At 42.7% G+C, this 17,969-nt stretch overlaps 1 protein-coding gene across 8 annotated transcripts in view; it reads right to left on the bottom strand.

Moving 5' to 3' along the window:
• ralgapa1 (Ral GTPase activating protein catalytic subunit alpha 1) overlaps positions 1–17,969 on the bottom strand; it is a 74,844-nt gene that overhangs the window by 46,409 nt on the left and 10,466 nt on the right. For 3 of the 8 annotated variants that reach the window (XM_085440569.1, XM_085440570.1, XM_085440576.1), the window contains exons 10-28: positions 17,593–17,910; positions 17,328–17,507; positions 17,111–17,182; positions 16,854–17,002; positions 16,608–16,731; positions 16,066–16,212; positions 15,829–15,919; positions 15,393–15,557; positions 13,990–14,139; positions 8,973–10,805; positions 5,377–5,501; positions 5,060–5,297; positions 4,503–4,697; positions 2,709–2,879; positions 2,382–2,575; positions 2,202–2,300; positions 1,965–2,120; positions 1,572–1,700; positions 1,353–1,478 (exon numbers count right to left, since the gene is read on the bottom strand). In XM_085440569.1, the coding sequence (XP_085296695.1) occupies positions 1,353–1,478; positions 1,572–1,700; positions 1,965–2,120; positions 2,202–2,300; positions 2,382–2,575; positions 2,709–2,879; positions 4,503–4,697; positions 5,060–5,297; positions 5,377–5,501; positions 8,973–10,805; positions 13,990–14,139; positions 15,393–15,557; positions 15,829–15,919; positions 16,066–16,212; positions 16,608–16,731; positions 16,854–17,002; positions 17,111–17,182; positions 17,328–17,507; positions 17,593–17,910 (4,662 nt within the window). Of the gene's footprint in view, positions 1–1,352; positions 1,479–1,571; positions 1,701–1,964; positions 2,121–2,201; positions 2,301–2,381; positions 2,576–2,708; positions 2,880–4,502; positions 4,698–5,059; positions 5,298–5,376; positions 5,502–6,824; positions 6,873–8,972; positions 10,806–13,989; positions 14,140–15,392; positions 15,558–15,828; positions 15,920–16,065; positions 16,213–16,607; positions 16,732–16,853; positions 17,003–17,110; positions 17,183–17,327; positions 17,508–17,592; positions 17,911–17,969 lie in introns of all 8 variants that reach the window. The other 5 variants (XM_085440573.1, XM_085440577.1, XM_085440572.1 and 2 more) reach the window with 4 other exon arrangements.

The following is a 17,969-nucleotide window of genomic DNA, read 5'->3' as shown; positions in this document are numbered from 1 at the left end:
GTGTATAATAAATAATAAACAGACTGCATCCTTAAAATGGACCTATTAGAGTAGCTTTGCATGATTCACTGTTCAAAATAATCCTTCTCCATCTTACACAAGGCCTCGATGTAGTCCTTGAGTTTGTCCAGTATCTGAAACAAGCCATTTTAGTTAATTTCCCCCTCCCTTTAAGCTAACCTCATTATTTGGCAATGTTTGATATGAGCATCCATCATTTCAACACTATTTATATGTCAGAAAATGAGGACAAGCTTAATAGTTCCCAGTCAGACAAACAGGAAACAGATTCAAGGAACTACACCGTGTGGTGTTAATGCATATCGTAGACAGATATGCTGGACTAAATATGGACACATAGTCACAGTTTAAACAGGTCAACACACACCCCAGACACGTTCACACACTCCCTGGTCTTGTCCCTCTGGTCAGTGTTAATGACCGCTTAGTGATTCAAAACAAGCTTCTGCCACATAACAAAGCAGTGAGTGAGCCTGAGGCGCTGCCACGCATGGCATTAGCAGTTTACATGGCACCAACAACAATAACAACATCACTCCCATCGCCCTTAGCTCAAACAAGAATGGTTGATGAGACATTAGCCTATTAGTTTGCTTTCGAGATCCCCTATGGACAGTCGATGTTTGAACTGACCTGGATTACAAACAATGTAGATAAACTTTTTGAGCTTTTGATGTGTGAGTTGGAAAAAAAAAAAAAAACTAACACATTTTCAGACCTGTCAGTTTAACTGTATTGTCCTGCTTTTCCCCGAACTTACAGGAAGATTAAAGTAATTTCTTTTAAAAAAAAAAATTTATTTTCTCAATATTTTATTGCGGTGTATTGTAATACTCTCCCAGAGAAGTGCATATGAGGTATGATGAACAGTTTATCCACTGTGAATACACTGAACCAGGCTGCGCTGCATATCATTTGCAGAAAGGATGCTGCAAGATTAAAAAAGAAGAATTTTCTGTGCAGTTGTAACTGCTAGGATGGCTATAATTCCCTATTATCCAAACAAGGGGAGCCTCTGGTGAAGAATAATTTCAGCCACCTAAATACACTGCTACTGAAAATATTCCATAAACTACATTTACATACATTAGAAGGACAGCTCAGGCTGGAGATAAGGTTAAGGTTGAGATAGTTTGGACATGTGCACAGGAGGGATAGTGGATTTACTGAACAAAGGAAGTTGAATATGGAGCTCCCAGGCAGGAGGAAAAGAAAAAGACTTAAGAGAAGATTCATGGATGTAGTGAAGGAGGACATGCAGAGAGTTGTTGTGATAGGGGAGGATACTAGGGATAAGGTAAGGTGGAAGATGATGATCGGCATTCGCGTACCTTGACATCAGGGAACTTGGTAAGTACCACGTCAGCTGTGGTGGGGTGGAGAGCAGGAAGCTCCCCGTAAAAGTTGGGAAAGCACACCAGAGATCCGAGAAGAATCTGTGCTTCAACTCTTGGAGCCTTTGGAAAATAAAACTTGTTAGGAGGACAGGAATGAAAGAATCAGCTCCTGTAAAGCTGGAAACCAACATTGCAAATGGGAGGATTTCTTACATTGAGTGATGAGCAGGCAGTGACTCTAGAAGCTGCGATGATGAAATCCAGGATCAGCATGGTGGCTCCAGGTAGACCGATACTAAAGAACCTGGGACTACAGTGTTTGATGATGGTGTTCACAATGTCCTGTAAAAGTAATACAGGTTTTTTTTTTAAACATTTAGCTTCAAAGGTGCATTCACAGTAGCACAGCATGTTTGCCTGCATGACTATCTTTTCTCCCCATTTCCCTGCTTTCCTGCACTTACTCTGTGCTTAAAGAGCTGGATTTGAGTATTTAACATTAAAAAATGTTTTATTAACAGCTGCAAGATTAAAGAAATCTGTAAAATATAAAATATGCTGTTTGTTCATATATTATGTTCAAGTATAAATTTGAGACCACTCTACCTGGTCTTGGTGGAGAAGTCCTTGATGCATGATGTTATAGAAGTGTGTCAGATAGTCTGTGTTTGGTGAAACGTCTTGCCGTCTCTTCATGATCCTACAAATCAGCTTGTAGGCGTGAAGTTTCCCCTGCTTGTAACGCTCTGTCAGCATGGTGGCCTAAAGAGAAAAGATTGCTTAACTAACACTGAAACACATGTTATGTTATAACCCTTATTGTTACCTCTCTATCACACATACCTTAAAGAGCCAAGGGGTGAGGATTCTCAGGGGTGGGATCAGAACAGGGGGTGGAGGAGACGACTGGTTATCCAGAGAAATGCCCAAATTATCCCTGATCTGCAAACAGAAAAGCTCGTCATTGGAGAACATGTTCACTGACACAGGAGTTGCGGGTTCACTGTATGTCTCAATTCTCACCTTGGCCAGGTTTTGCCAAAGTTCACACAGGTAGTCAAAGACCTGAGCGTGGATTTCTGGGTCCTTGATGCTGTTCACATCTCCCAGGATACCCAGCATCCTTCGCCACATTACCGTGGCAACATCTGCGTGCCATCCGGTCAGAGAGCCGCCCGCCATCACGCTACAGTCCTCACTGGGGAACTCACTCGTTTCTGGAATTAATGAGTCAATGAGAACATGACTGAGTTATCCTACAAAGTATTTCATATTCACAAACATGATTAAAGTACTACACTTTGTATGAACAGGAAAAAGCATCTCAAAGTGAATGCCTCTGAGTATTACCCAGGTCATCGGGGGTCTGTAAGACAGAGTTGTGGAGTTTCTGGTCCAGCTGTAAATGGGTGTGGGAGTGGGAATGCGTGTGCTCAGTGTGCTCTGCTGTCAAAGTGGCAGGAGAAGGAGTCTGGGAACGAGAGCCCCCGAGTGAATGCATGGGTGATGCACTCTCCGAACCTGGGAAAGAATACAGAAAACATCAACTCCTGATAAGGCAACGGGAGGATGAGATTCATGCTTTATGGTGGAATGTGAGGCTGAGAGGTTGTTTTTATTCTGACTTATATCAAAGAAGGACACTTAAAACCTAAGTGCTAAGTGGATAGTAAAAAACGTCATTTTAAAGATCACACAGAAAACCAAGACAATCAGAAAAATACTTTCTTATGATAGTTTAGTCCATTTTTCTCTTTGTTCTGGATCACACTAATGTGATTTATAAGCATGTTATTTGCTTCAGCTATTATGTATTTTATTATACTACTCTCATGCTTTTTATTGACACTCATCACTGTGATATTTTTTAAAAAAAATCCTGAAAACATGATAGATGTTCTTGTTAATCAATAACAAAAGACTGCATTCAAAGTATCTGTTGATCTTATACCTTCAAGAGTATTTCTAAAAAGGTTTACTCGACTGGGTTTCTTTTGCAGAGTGCCTATCATTGTTTGGGTCCTTTTACATCATTTTAAATGGATACTCAACATTGTGGTAAATGAGAGCCTGCACTCAAATTTCATATAAAATGTTCTTAGGGATGCACATCGCTGTAGAGAGGTGGTAAAGTAAAAAACGGGCTTAAATTTAAAAAAAAAAGGTGATATTCTATTCAGAGTAGGGCTGCTTGATTACAACAAAAGGCATGATCACTTAGTTATTTAAAGTTGTAATCTTGATTAGTTAATATCTAACAGGGATTCATAAATCCAGTAGGGAGTTAGGGCAACTGCTGTTCTGAAGATTCAACCACTGGATGTCTGCAGGTGCGGGGAGATGAGCTGGTGAACAGCAAACTTCACGGCGGCCACAAGTTAAACGACAGAGACCTGAATGGGACAGCCGAGCCTTCGAAACTAGACTCTTACAAAGGAAAAGAACGCCCTCGATTCATAACGGAAGAAAAAAACAACACTTTGCAGTATTATTAATGCTTGTATCAATTTTTTGCAGCAAAAATAATGGATAAAAGCATTAATTTTATTCCATCTTATTCTATTATAATAACCACTGGAAGCCGAAATTGAATTTACATTTCTATTAGATGCCCAGTCCTACTTTATCCTTCATTAGTGTTACGAGGATCTGTTTACAAAATAGGTGCTTATCGCAAACACCAACACGAACTGATAAATCTAAGAGGCTACACAGCCTACACACAACCATTTGTTTACTAGATTAAAGTAACCTTGCATAGAAACACTTGATAACCATTGTTAGTTTGTGTGTGTGTGTGTGCTTGCATGATCGACGCAAAGAACCTACATTTCAGATAGACTTAATTTACAACGCGTTTACCAAAAAATTTGATAAACTGTATCAAATGGCTCCTAAATAAACAAACGTTATTTAAGCGTTAAATCAGTGTTACATAAGCGTTATTTATTTCAACTTCTTTTATCTTTATTAGAGTAAATTCTCACAGTTTTTGGGATGTTTTCTGAATATTTGTTATATTCCCCCCCCCCATTTAATCTACTGGGAGATTACGCACTGGGAAAACCCCTTAGATGGCATAAAAACACAGTATTTAAGGGTTCTGGTGAGCAGGCATTGAGCTGAAGTCTGTTATGTCCCTACCTGTAACCGTGACAGTGTGGCTCAGGCTGCTCGTCTCTGAGTCGATGTGAAGTGTCGTCAAACTGGCCACCTCCTGCTCTTCACAGGCCACGCCCCCACTGAGACTGTCCTGATCCAGCGAGCTGCCTCGACCTCCTCCCCCTCCTGCTGCAGATCCAGCTCCCCCTGCAGACGCCTCGGAGCTAAAAGTAAAATCTACAAAAGAAAGAAAAGTCATCATTGCTGTACAGTTGTTGATTTTCCTCTTTTAATTTCAGCAGCCTGACAAACTGTGATGCATTATTTTTAAACACTTCACAAAAACTTCTTCAAAGTTAAACAGAAGATGAGATGGCTTACTCCTACAGATTAATTTACCTTAAAAAAAAGAAACTCAATTTTGTGTTTTTCTGCTTCTCTTGGCAGAAAAAATGATTATTTAATAACATAAAACTATTTTACACGAACTAATAAAAAGTTTTGCTCAAGATAACAGTTTTATACTTTAATATTGTTTTAAAAAGAGGATAAATGTGTGCCGTGCAGCATAAATAAACTGCTCATATCTTGTTCCTTACTATCAAATTTGCAGGTGGAGTACTGAAAGGCATTAAAGGAGTCTGACTGGCTGTCGGAGCTGATGACATCAGAACCGCTGGCACTAGCGGGTGACGTCCACTCAGAGGGAACCCCCGGATCATCGACAGGCCGAAGATCATCTAAGGGTCGCGATCCATCACGACTATGACTGGCCTCCAGGAGCTCTGGCAGATCCCTGGGAACTTCCAGGCTTCCCGGGCTGCTGCCACGGCGACCCTGTGTACAGAGGAGAAAGTGACGCTCGTATCTTCCATCTTATGACACAATCTGAAATTAGCGTGCGTGTTGTACTAACTGAAGTTCCTTTGGCCCTCAGTCTCTCCTGGATAAACTCATCCATGAGGTCAGAGAAGTTTGGGTTGCTGCTTCCAACATCAGTGGAGACTGGACGGGCCTTCTGGACCACCTCCTCTTTATTGGCTACAAACACAAATGCATAATGAGGCACAGAGGTAGACAAGGTTATAATACACACACACACACACACACACACACACACACACACACACAGAGGAATGATAAAAACCAATGAGCATTCACAAGCATAGGGAGCCATATAAGTAAGCAAACACACAAAGACAGACTGTGAAGCCCCTGTCAGACATTGTATACAAAACTATTAACCTGTTAAAGTGACAGCATACACCCATTCAGACATTGTCCCCATCTTCAAACAGGCCAGCTCACTATTCTGATCCTCAACATCATGCAGCTGCTTCACCGGCAAGTCTCTCTTCCAACTCCACAACCCTGAAGTCCAGCTGACAACCGCTCTTAAGGAAATCCAGGAAGAGACTCACTGGAGAGGAAGCTGAATGACATCATTCCCAGGCCAGCCAGCAGGTAGTAAATTTACATACCAGAGCCGAGCCTGGCTGGTTAGCGGCAACTGGACTTTCAAAATAAAATACTTCAATGCACACCTTTAAAGTTATTAAGACGTCTCAAAGTTTTATTTGTTGTGCTGTCCATGATGTTTAAGGTGCATAAATATCCAGTTTTTAGGTAGTTAACAGTTCAAGTCTTTTCTTGAGTTTTCTAATGAAAAAGTGACCAGGATGTGCATTCAGACAGGACTTGCTCAGATGCTGTCACATTTACAGAAAGGAGCAGATGCCTGAGAGGGGCTTGACTGATGCTTACCCACCCAAACAGTTTCAATGATAGAAAACTTAGACATACCAAGAAATAAGGAATTGTGTAACATGACTATCATCAGGTCTGACTTGTTGATAATCTTTGTAAACATCTAAAAATCAAAGATATGGTGACATTTTGTTTTTGATCAGGAAACAGTAATCCCAACATTGCCCACAGAGCATTAAAAGCACCATTTAAAGCACAGTGATCAGATGTTACACTGAAATGTCACAATATCACTAAAACAAACTAGTAACTGGTAAAATTGATGATTTAAGAGCAGTCCTGATGTGTGTGTATACTGTAGGCCTGAATGTTATTTAAAACTGTATTTTTTAAATAAAGAAAAGCCACAATAGCAGGCGCATCAATAACCACCAGGAAAGCAATGCAGGAGTTAATACACACCATGCAGACAGAGCAAGAGAGAGTATCACACTGTTAGCTCCAAACAAGCAGCATACCACAGGCCCACATTAGTGCAGTTATGTTACTATGAGTTATACTGCTGTTAGCTTGGATACAAAAATAGCAACCAAATTATTTACTGCCACATTTAACACAGAATTTACCACCGAACAAGAAAAATTCAAAAGGGAATACCCTGCAGGTACACTTGTACATCACCCAAAGACATCATCTGCTCCACCTCTGCAGTAGGTAACGTAAGCGCAACCATAAAAATTTAAGCAGGATCAGAATACTGTGGCCGTGATAGTACAGAGAGAACTTAAGTAAACTTAATGTTGCTTCTATTGAAGCCTTACAGATATCATTCCTGAATACTCAAAAGCAAAATTAGTGTGTTATTCAGACATGTGCCCTTGCCCAGATGTTAAATAATATTTTACTGTAATGGTTATTTGCCATGACATCACCAATAGCAACACAAAATGGAAGGAAAAAGAAAAGTGTTTTTAGTCTCATTAATGCACCATTAAAGCTAACATATACAATGCATTCCCTATTAGTACCATAAACAAGCTGTGAGCTGACCTTACACAGACTATGCCATCTGACAGACTTGACAACTCATCTCTAGTGGATTTTTTTCACATGTTCAGCCCATTCGGTTGAGTCATTTCAACAATTGCAGTGTGTGTCGTCTGGCACCTGATACCAAAATCACCTCAATAAGATAAGAGCTATGGATGACCTTGTCTCCACTGGATCAACACTCTTAGCGAAGAGATCCAAAAATAAAAACAATTCTGGATATATTACTCTACATGGAGAGTTACCAATGACTCACTGCACTCCAAGCTTTCTCTCACTCATGCTGCAGTTCAGTAAAGTACCAGCTGCTGTGAATGGACAAATACAGTAACAATGATGCAACACACTAGACCTAATAAAGCTCTTTTTTAAGGACTTCAGTGTGGAGAGTTTACAATAACTGCACAAGCTCATTCTAATGGACTCAGTTCAGTCATGCAAATTCTGCACAACCGAACCATAAAAGAGTGTGGTCAAGTGGCGCCACTTGTGCTCATGGATTATGCAAAAGCACCATCAATCTGAGTTTAACCAGCCACAGCATATAATATCTGGTATAAAAAAGTACCAGGTGAAACCGTGAATGCCCAAAATTGCTTATTTACACTAAAATGCAATTTCTTCCTTACTGTAATAAAAAAATTAAATAAAAAAAATAAACAAATAAATAAATAATGCAGGCCTCAAACATCTGGAACATTAGTAGACAAACCAAACAAGTATATTATTTGACACAAGCTGCCATGCAATACTCCTGAATAATGTAAGAACATGATTTTAAAAAGTGGTTTTGCAACAGTAACTCCACATCAAGACAGATTCAGGTGATGAATCATTGTGCTCTTATCAAAAATCCAAACCCGAAGGTAAAATAGCCTCACTTCTGCACCAAGGATTAGAATGAACAGAAAAAGGTGGCATTTGTGCTGCTGATTCAAATGTGCACTTAACCATTCAGCATAGCTGATAAAGGCTGTAGCAGTGTCCAAGGCAAATAACCATTACCAATTTGAAAGTGCATACCTTTTTATATTCATTCAAATTCTGTCTAGATTACTACAATCAATTTATCAAAGGGTCTTATGCTGCACTCTAGTGGTGTGAGAATGAACTACAGCTAAATGCTTACACTCAATTTGTAAAATCACTGATATTCCTTGATTGACAACAATGAATCAAAGCCTGAAAGTGCTACAAAATATCTGGGATCTTTCTCAATAGTATAGTGTATGTCAGCTGTTTTCTTTTTCTACAGACATTTGTGCTTGTCTGTAGATCAATTTCCTTCTGTAGAGCTGAAGAAGGGCCGGAGTCCGGGGGAGGAGACGAAGGAGGCACGAGGAGGCTGCATGCAACATCAAGGTGAGGATGGAGGTGGAGAACAGGGTAAGGAGGTGAGAAGGTTAAAAATCCCGAAACCCTTAGAGGAAGCAGAAAGGAGGAGGGAGGGAGCTTCTGAGCTAGAGAAGTGGAAAGGCATGGGAAGTAAGAGGGTGAGGGTCCTTGATAAGAGGCAGGCTGGAGGAGGGGCTACGTTCAAGAGGAAACACATCAACAGGGAGTTTGAATTTCAGTCCAGCAGCAAGATGATGAGTTTCAGCCAAAAATGTCATTCCATCATAACAAACCAGTTAAAAAAGAAAAAAAAAAAACAGCCAAAAAGGAAAAGAAAGTTGCTGGTGTTTGTGTGGTGGTGAGTATTTGTCTTTCCACAGCTGTTTCCTTTGTGAGAACTTCGTTCGTTGCGATCCTCACCTGGCGTAGTCGTCTTTCGTCCAAAGTAGCCCAGGACATGGGAGTAGAGATCCCTGAGTGATGCATCACCCATGGTGGCCCGGGCCTGCCGCTGCGGCGACGAGCCTTGGGATGACCCCTGACCTTGGGGCCGAGGCTTGGACGACAGAGCGTGAACCACAGTCTTATAAACACCACCAAGAAGAGCCCCCTGGTGGTGCCGTGAGGCAGTGCTCCCTGGCTCTTGGGAGCGTGAGCGGGAGGCTCTAGATCGCAAGGCGGAACGTCCTAAACGTCCGCGCACTCCTGAGGAACCTGAACTGCTTGACAACACCTCAGAGTGAACCTCTGGGCCATGACTGGATCCCACACAGGATCCAGCATGCTGCTTGTCTTTGTCCCCTCCAGTCCCAGACCGGGTTTCCAGGCCTGCTGTGCCCCCTGTCCCACTGCTATCTGTTAGAGTCCCAGATGCTAATTTCTCGTGTACGCCTGTTCTATGGCTGATAACAGCCACAGAGCCAAACTTACCTGAACCCCCTGTTCCCAGCTTCCCCCCTGACCCTGCCCCAGCTCCAACCCCAGGTTTCTCTCCAGCCGAGTGGCTGTGTGTGTGGAAGTGACTGAGCCGGCGTAGCCGGGCTTTCCAGTGGGCCTCCTTATTTTCAAGAGGGTTATGGAACTGGACAGATTCAGTTGAGGGCCGGAAACTGACATGGACACCCCCAGAATGATGCCTCTTAGTGCTACTACGGGACATCTTGGTCTTAGTGGGTTCTGAAGTTTGGGGAACTGATTCACTGCTTCCTTCACCCACAGTAGTATCTTGCCTAATTAAACTGGACTTGTCATTTGCTGCCATTTCTTTATCATCTTGTTTCTCTTCTGCATCACCCCATAAGTCATATTTCCCTTCCAATACTGTTGCCTTTCCACTATTTCCTCCCACAACCTTCTTTTCAGCAGTAGTTCTTTCTAAACTAGAGCCCACCTTAGCACTGGGTGATGGCCACTGACACTGCAGCTCCAAGCACTCATAGATACTCGGCTGCTCTGCCTCATTCTCCTCAATAGAATCCACACTGCTATGTCTCACTGATTTACTTACCTGTCTGTCCTCCCTTACCACCTGCTTTGCTTCTCCGAGCTGCCCTCTGTTTTCTAACTGTGTTCTTGCCAATCCTGTTTGCACGAGTGCGGGTAAAGCAACGCTGTTTTCTACCGCTCGACCGGGACTATCTTTCTCGCCTGTCTCGCCCTTCCTCTCAGCTTCTTTGTTAATGAGGTAGTCCCTAATAGAAGAGAATAAATCATCTTCCCCAGTTTCACCCTCATCTGCATCAGCTTCCTTTTCAGGTTGAAAGGCGAAGGCTGAGTCCCAGTCACTCACCCAATCGGAACTAGAACCTCGGCTTCGAGAGACACTTTGGTGCCAGAATTGATCGCACACACTACCATCATCTTTTACCTCTGAGGACGAGGAAACAGCACCATTGGAGAAGGCAAAAGGGGTGGGAGAAGAGAAGGTGAGGGACTGTGAGGGTGGTTGAGCTGCGTGGCTGTTGGTTACGAGTAAGGAAGAAGTTGTGGAGTGGTGGTGATGGGGAGAAGGATTTGGGATCAAATTTGGATCCCTCTGGGGATCTTCACCTTTGACCCGCTCTGTGATGAAAGGCTCCATGATGTCAGAGGCACTGCTGCTCCTTGCAAGGGAGGATGGGGCTGGGGTATCCAGATCACAAGCCCCACCCTGGAAGACCTCAGAACAGGAGATGGGAGGAGTCTCGTCGCTCTGGGATGAGTGGCGCATCCGAGACGTGCGGGATGTCAGTGTGATTGGTGGATCCTCGAGGTCTGGAAGGAAAAGGAGTGGCATTAGCTGGAGCAGAAAGGGGAGGAGACACATTAAAAACTGTGCATGCAGGCATGTGCACACGCACGCACGCACGCACGCACACACACACACACACACACACAGATCTGAAAGAATGCATTAGGCAGAAGTTATCTAAAGTCTGGTTCTTTATCAGATTGTACTCACTGATGTTGCTTACAAAAACAAAATGTATTCATAGCAAACATCCTATGGCTATTTATCAAGCTACTACTGGTGCTAACCATGACCTTTTTTACCTTGTTTTAGTAGAAAAAGAAAAAAAAAACATTGGATAAATGCCTGAATGCTGACTGTTTGGTAGTTACATCTTCATAAATATTATTATTAATTAAGTTTTAAACTGCGAACTATCAACAAATAGACTCCCCGAGTCAAAAGGTCTGGCTTCAGAACAGTTTTTTTCTATGTTTGGCTCAAGATGATTTTAAAGAGAGTAGATAATTCCCTAATATGACTATCTCAGGCACATAGCTCTGCCTGTGAACACAGAAGCCCAACCTACGTGCTAAGAGATATTGCTTCAGACAGAGGACGAACTTAGAATTGCAATAAGGTCCAGAATAAGATAAATAAGGATAATTCTGAACTAGCATAGTTTGATGGCATGAATATGAAGCTGGAATTTGATTTTAAGAAGATAAAGAAGATGGACAAGATCAAAATCATTTATGTAAAAATCTCTTTCCCCTCATATGTTATACCAGGGGTGTCGAACTCCAGGCCTCGAGGGCCAGTGTCCTGCAGGTTTTAGACATCAGCCTGGGTCAACACATCTGAATCCAATGATTAGTTCATTACCAGGCTTCTGGAGAACACTGAGAAATGTTGAGGAGGTAATTTAGCTATTTAAATCAGCTGTGTTGGATCAAGGACACATCTAAAACCTGCAGGACACCGGCCCTTGAGGCCTGGAGTTCAACACCTGTGTGTTATACTATACACCATTTCGCTTGCAACAATGCAGCAACACAGCTGACTGCTTCCCAGTTTGGCTGTTGTGCACTTGCAAGAGCAAGCTATGTTGTACAACCATCATGTTTAATGTCACAGAAATTCCCCTTAAGTTTCATTTACAATTATTTCAGTGGGTTTTCTCTCTTGCACAATAACCATCCATTAGTGACCACCACACACAGACACACTAAAAACAACAAAAATGATATGCGAGTCATCATCCTCTCATACTAAAGAGAAAGGAGAGCTGTCCGAGCAAAAGCCACTGCAAGAATAAAGCAAATCATATGAAATTTTACACCAAAAAAATTGGTGAAAGGAAGATCAAGAAGAAAGGTAGAGAAATAAAGTGACTTATAACACGCAGAAAAAAATGCAAATATGTAGAGTTAATGGCAAGACCTCGAAGACAAATGTGTGTGCAGGCAGATAAGAGTAAGGTGCAGGCTAATAGGCGGGCAGGCAAGCAGGCAAGCAAGATGATAAGCAAATAACAAAGAAAACAGGTATGTCGAGTTTCATGCAAACAGGTGTACAACAAGAAAAGCAAATCCCACTTACATCTAAAGTCTAAGTGAAATGTTTGGAACACAGACTGAAAATGACATACATGTTTGTTCACTACTGGCTGGCCCAGAATGAATTCGATTTATATAATAAATATGCATATATAAACTAGTTCTAGTTTACATATGCAGGCGTGTTTAAAATAGCATTTTAGCAAGCTGCTGAAGACATTCATTGATCAGGCATAACATTATAACACTGACTGATCCAATGGATGAACCGCTGTAGCTCAAAGCAATGAAAAATTTAATGCTGAATACATTAAATACAGAATACACAGTGCATCACAGTTTCTTCTATGTGTGGCTACAGAACTGCAGACCAGTCAGGGTGGCCAAGCTGACCCCTGCCCACCACTGAAAGGTGACCTGCCCTGATTACTCCGGTTTCTTTTATATCGCATAGATGGGTGCGCCTGTCTGTTGTTTACCTGGGGAACACCTACCGCCAGGATGCACTATGGGAAGACAGCAAGCCAGCAGTGGCAGTGTAATGTTTTGGGCGATTTTCTGCTGGGAAACTCTGGGGCCTGCCATCCATGTGGATTTTACTTGGATACATACCATCTACCTAAGCACTGTTGCAGACCATGCACTCTTTTGTGGAAACAGTACTCCCTGATGGCTGTGGTCTCTTTCACAAAGCAAAAATAGTTCAGGAATGGTTTGAGGAGCACAACAATACAGAGTGCGTGCCCCTGCAGGTAAGAGTTGACAGCAAAAGGTGAACCAACACAATATTAGGCAGGCAATCAATGTTACGCCTGATCTGTATATATTGAGGTGATTATTTAACACATCCTACAAATACAATCACAGTTGAGTGATTCCAACAAACATACTTGATCATCTGGGTGACTGCCAGATGTACTAACACCTGCCAAAGCATATCAGCACTTCAGTGTTTTGTTTTTGAGTTTTTTTCTATCTGAGAAACAAGGCTATGTATTGGTTGCTCTTACTTTAATGTTCAGTTTCTGCCCTACTCCCCTCAAGTCTTCTCTCAGTTGGCTCCCTGGATAGGTTACTGCTGTGGTACTCCTCAATATCAATCAGCTGCACTGGCTGTCCTTGTGCTGTCTGCTTTGTGAGCTGTCACTAACCTCTGTAACCACAAACTTCAGCAGGTGGATGAAGGATTCTCACCATCTGCAGAGACCTTTAAGCACCTCTGTTCTTCCAGTGGAAGATCTTGCATATAAATATTTTGTATTATATGATTTGGGAATATCTTTCAGTTTTACAAAAATATGCCCCTTTTGCATCTTGCAAATAATCATTTTAGGCCATCTTTTGACATTTTACTGAACAAAGACCGTATTTGAAAAACAACTTGCTTGTTAAATGATGAAAAAAATTCAGAGATCTACACTTGCAACATGCAAATTTTGCGCACTGCTGATCAACAGCTTTTAAGATTAGCCAAGTTGCAGTTGAACTGGGAATGGGGTCAATGACTGTTGATGGAGCGGATGAAAACTGTTGATCCAGTGATAACAAACAAACAAGAAAAGAGAAATATTCAGAGACAAGACAACAGGCAGAGTTTCAGTCTGTGTAGACGACTAATCCAGGCAGGCAGGCAGCAGGCAGGCAGACAGGTAGTGCAAAGAGTGTGTACCTGCCAGCTGGTCGGCAAGGGGGGGTAGTAAAGGGTGGTGGTGGTGGTGGAGGAGGACAGGAAGAGGTGGAGCCAGAGCAGGAGCACTCTTAGCACTGCGGATAAAGGCTGAGGACAGCAGAGAATCCCCTGTAGAACAGCTACGCAGGGCTGAGGAAGTGGGAAGAAGAGAAACAGAAGAGAGGAAGAGTGTGGGACAGAAAAGGGAAAAATACAAAAAAGAGGAAAAAAGTATAGATAAAGGTTAAGAGGTAAGTGAGGAAGGAGAAGTGGAAAAGAGTACATAAAAAATGAAGATAATAGAAAGAGAGAGCAAGTGAATACGTTTAGTAAATAAGACAAAAGCATAGAAACACAGCTTGGAGGAAATTAGTGGAACAAGAGACAAGTGACAGGATGGTATTGAAAAGGTGGGCTCCATGATGGGCATGGAGGGACAGAGACGGGAAGGGAAGGTGAGGGAGGGGTGAGACAGGGTTAGTTTTGCAGGAAAGTTGGTGAGTGAGAGAGTGAGAGAGCTGGTGGGAGTTCTGCAGCTCAAGTCTCTTCATAAGCCCACGACAAACAGGAACGCTACATAAAATTAAATGAAAATGGGAATCATCATGTTGACATTCAAGAAAATATCCTAAACTAATCCGGTTGTAGAGACCCTTCTGGAACCAAACCTTCAATCCCTGCAGAGTGTGGAGGAACGTCCTTTGTTGTGGTTAGTTTCAATCTACTCTGGCATTCACAACTGGAGCAGAACCGTCTTTATCGTAATGCATAACACTGAGATTATTCAAACCGGCTGGCTGCGTGTATTCACGTTTGAAACATCTTTGGTAATATAGCTTAAAAAAGGAGGAAACAGTATTATATATGGATTTCAAGGTTAAAAAAATTCTCTACCAAAAGAGTCAAATATTTTATCAAATATTTAATAGTACTACTCAAATTTTTGGCATCACAGTTACAATTTTTAATTGGGGTATTTAGAGCTGTGAATGTATTTTTAAAGTCCCAACTTGATTTTCGGATTTGTTTTATTCATCATCTCAGCTGATACTAAACCTATTCAAGCATTGCTGTAACTACATCTTTCATACTAATGGCCACAGCTAAAGATTTTCCATAAACATGACTCCAGAGAGGAATGGTAGTGAGCATATGCCACAGCTTCCTGTCAGGCTGACAGATGGGCAGGAGGAGGGAAGCAGAGGAGAGACATTAAATCAAACAAAACTGACTTGAGAAGAGCGTGACGGTATCCAAAATCTACTGAGGAAAGACAGCATGCTAGTTTGGCTTTGTTGCGCACCATTTATTTCTCCAAAGTATGCATAGACAAATTCTGGGAGTCAGTGCTATGAACATTTACATTGAAAGGGAGCAGAGTTGTAGGAAGAGGGCACACTGACCTACAGTCTTCTGCCGGACAATACTGCGGGCTTTTTCGATGCCTGGTGACCCAGCGGTGGTGGCGCTTCGCTGTCTCATGGCGGCTGCCTGGCCTGGTTGGTCTCTGCTCCAGCCTTTAGAGAAGGAACGATCGACAACCTGCCGCTGGCTCTCCGGACCAATACCTGTTGTAAGAACAGAGGAATGACTTCTCGGTGAACTGAGCTGAAAACACGTGTGCTATTTACATCTAGAAATCTGCTAAATTTACAAATTAGTAGTTTTTCTGTGACCTCAGGTTTTTGCAGTCAAAAAATAATACATGAACAGACCAATTTATATTCCAGAGCTGCATTTGGTTCCAGCAGTGCGATGTGACAATCAGCCGGCTGTGTTCCAGATATGCTCTTAGGAAGTCACAGGAATGTCTTTTGAAGGTCGGTAAAAGTGACTCACCTTTTCCTTTATGTTTCTTCTGTTTTTGTTCACTGAGCTTGTCGAGAGGCAGCTCATTCAGATCGACACTGTACAGGTTCCTTGCCAAAACCTAAGACACAGAGACATAACAAAGCTTTAATCTTTTACCACACTGTTTTAGGTGGTAACAGTTGGAGGACTTGGATAAGTGTTGAACTGAATTTATCTAGTTATATTAATAGCAGAGCGGAGGTATATGTGGTCCCTGTTCAGTACCTTTGTAAGCGTCTCCATGGTCAGTGACCATTCAGTGACCAGCTCCTCCCAGCAGGTTAGGGAGGAGAGGACAGAGAGGAGGTCATCCCACAGCTCTCTGCTTATGTAGACGTTTAAGTTGCCCTTAATCCAGGCTACTATCAGTGTCTGTACAGAAAGAGAGGGATGAAGTAAAATAAGTCATGCTGGCAACCCTAGAGTGTGGTAACATATTAAAACACATGATTATATAATATTGAAATATAGAAGTCTTTTAGATGATGACCGGGTTTCCAGGCCTGCTGTGCCCCCTGTCCCACTGCTATCCGTTATAGTCCCAGATGCTAATGTCTCGTGTACGCCTGTTCTATGGCTGATAACAGCCACAGAGCCAAACTTACCTGAACCCCCTGTTCCCAGCTTCCCCCCTGACCCTGACCCTGCCCCAGCTCCAACCCCAGGCCTCTCTCCAGCCGAGTGGCTGTGTGTGTGGAAGTGACTGAGCCGGCGTAGCCGGGCCTTCCAGTGAGCCTCCTTATTTTCATGACATTATTATAACGTACCTGAAAGATGGGTCCAGCTAATCTGCCCGACAATGTGTTGTTCTTCTTGCCCTGAGGCATGATGGATGGAGGCCTTTTCATTACTGACTCTGTCACCCTCAGCAAAATCAGCAAGATCTGCTCCCTACAAATTCAGGAACACTCGTTAAAGCTAAACGGTTCTTCTTCTTTAATCAGAAACAGCAGGTAGTTGAGAGCACACAAATGTAATTAGATGGCATTTTACGCTGCTGTTTGTGTTTTTACCATGTCTTCTGGTCCATGGTTTCATGCATGACAAGGCTGCGGTAGATGTTCAGCACTCGCTTGCACATATCGACATGCTCCTCCAAAAGGATCTTAATGTCGTTGGCTGGTTCCAGCAGGAAAACGTTAGAGGAGTGGGTGATAAACACCTGTAAAGGAGACAGAGACGGAAGAAAGGCAATCAAAACCACAAGAAATATTTAAGAAATAACACCAAGATTGTGGAAGTTTGGCAGTTTTTGTGTGTGAGAACATACCTGTAGTGTAGTTTGAACTCCAGCATGAACACTGTATTCCAACAATTCACTGTCAATCACTTTATTCATTCCCTTAAAAAAAAGGAAAGTACACAAATAAACACTTCTATTTACCTCAAGCTGGTCTTGAGAACTGAAACTTGTTGGCTGCTAATGTACAGAACGTTTACCTGAGTATTTCAGCTAATTACATGACTGATTTCACAAAATTTCTCACCTCATCATCTTTGTCTCCGAATTGCGAGCCTGTATCCATACTTGTGGCCGTGACTATAGGATAAGGGCCCTCCTCTGGCTCCTTCATGAAAACTGGTTTGTCTTCCATGGAGATCCACTCCTGGTAAACTCGGACCACCTTTCGCATTGCCGCTGCCTCGCACATGGGAAGAAGAAACGCCTGCAGCAACCGGGAATATGAACATGTCAAGAAAGATACAAGGAAACTGTTCTCACTTTATGATAAATAACCATTTTTCCTTAACCTGTCGAAAGATCTCTGTGATGAAGTTGACGTTGGTTCTGGAGCTGGTCAGCACTCTTCTCACCACCTCCATGTCTGTCAGCTGCTCTTCATCCATGGAGCAGAGTGAGGAGGAGCTGGGCTCTCTCTCTGTCAGTGTAGATGTGTTCGAGTGGCTCTGTTCAGGTTCAGTCCCTGCACCTCCGGAGAGCTCCATGCTTCCTCCTCCTCGCCCACTTGAGCTTCCGCTTGCTTCAAGGTGGCTGTCAGATCGAATCCCTCCCCCACCGCTGTCCTCTGAGCTGCCTGTGGAGCGAGCTGCAAATCCAGCTGCTGCTCGCTGAAGGTAAGCAGAGACAGGGTCAGAGGTATTTTAAAATCTTTCGCATTTGCTTCTGC

The sequence above is a fragment of the Copadichromis virginalis genome, linkage group LG19, assembly GCF_057382275.1.
Source record: "Copadichromis virginalis isolate Kocher_CV1m ecotype Utaka linkage group LG19, C_Virginalis_male_GT1.1, whole genome shotgun sequence".
Classification (NCBI taxonomy): Eukaryota; Metazoa; Chordata; class Actinopteri; order Cichliformes; family Cichlidae; genus Copadichromis; species Copadichromis virginalis.
This window is presented reverse-complemented; position numbering and strand designations above follow the sequence as displayed.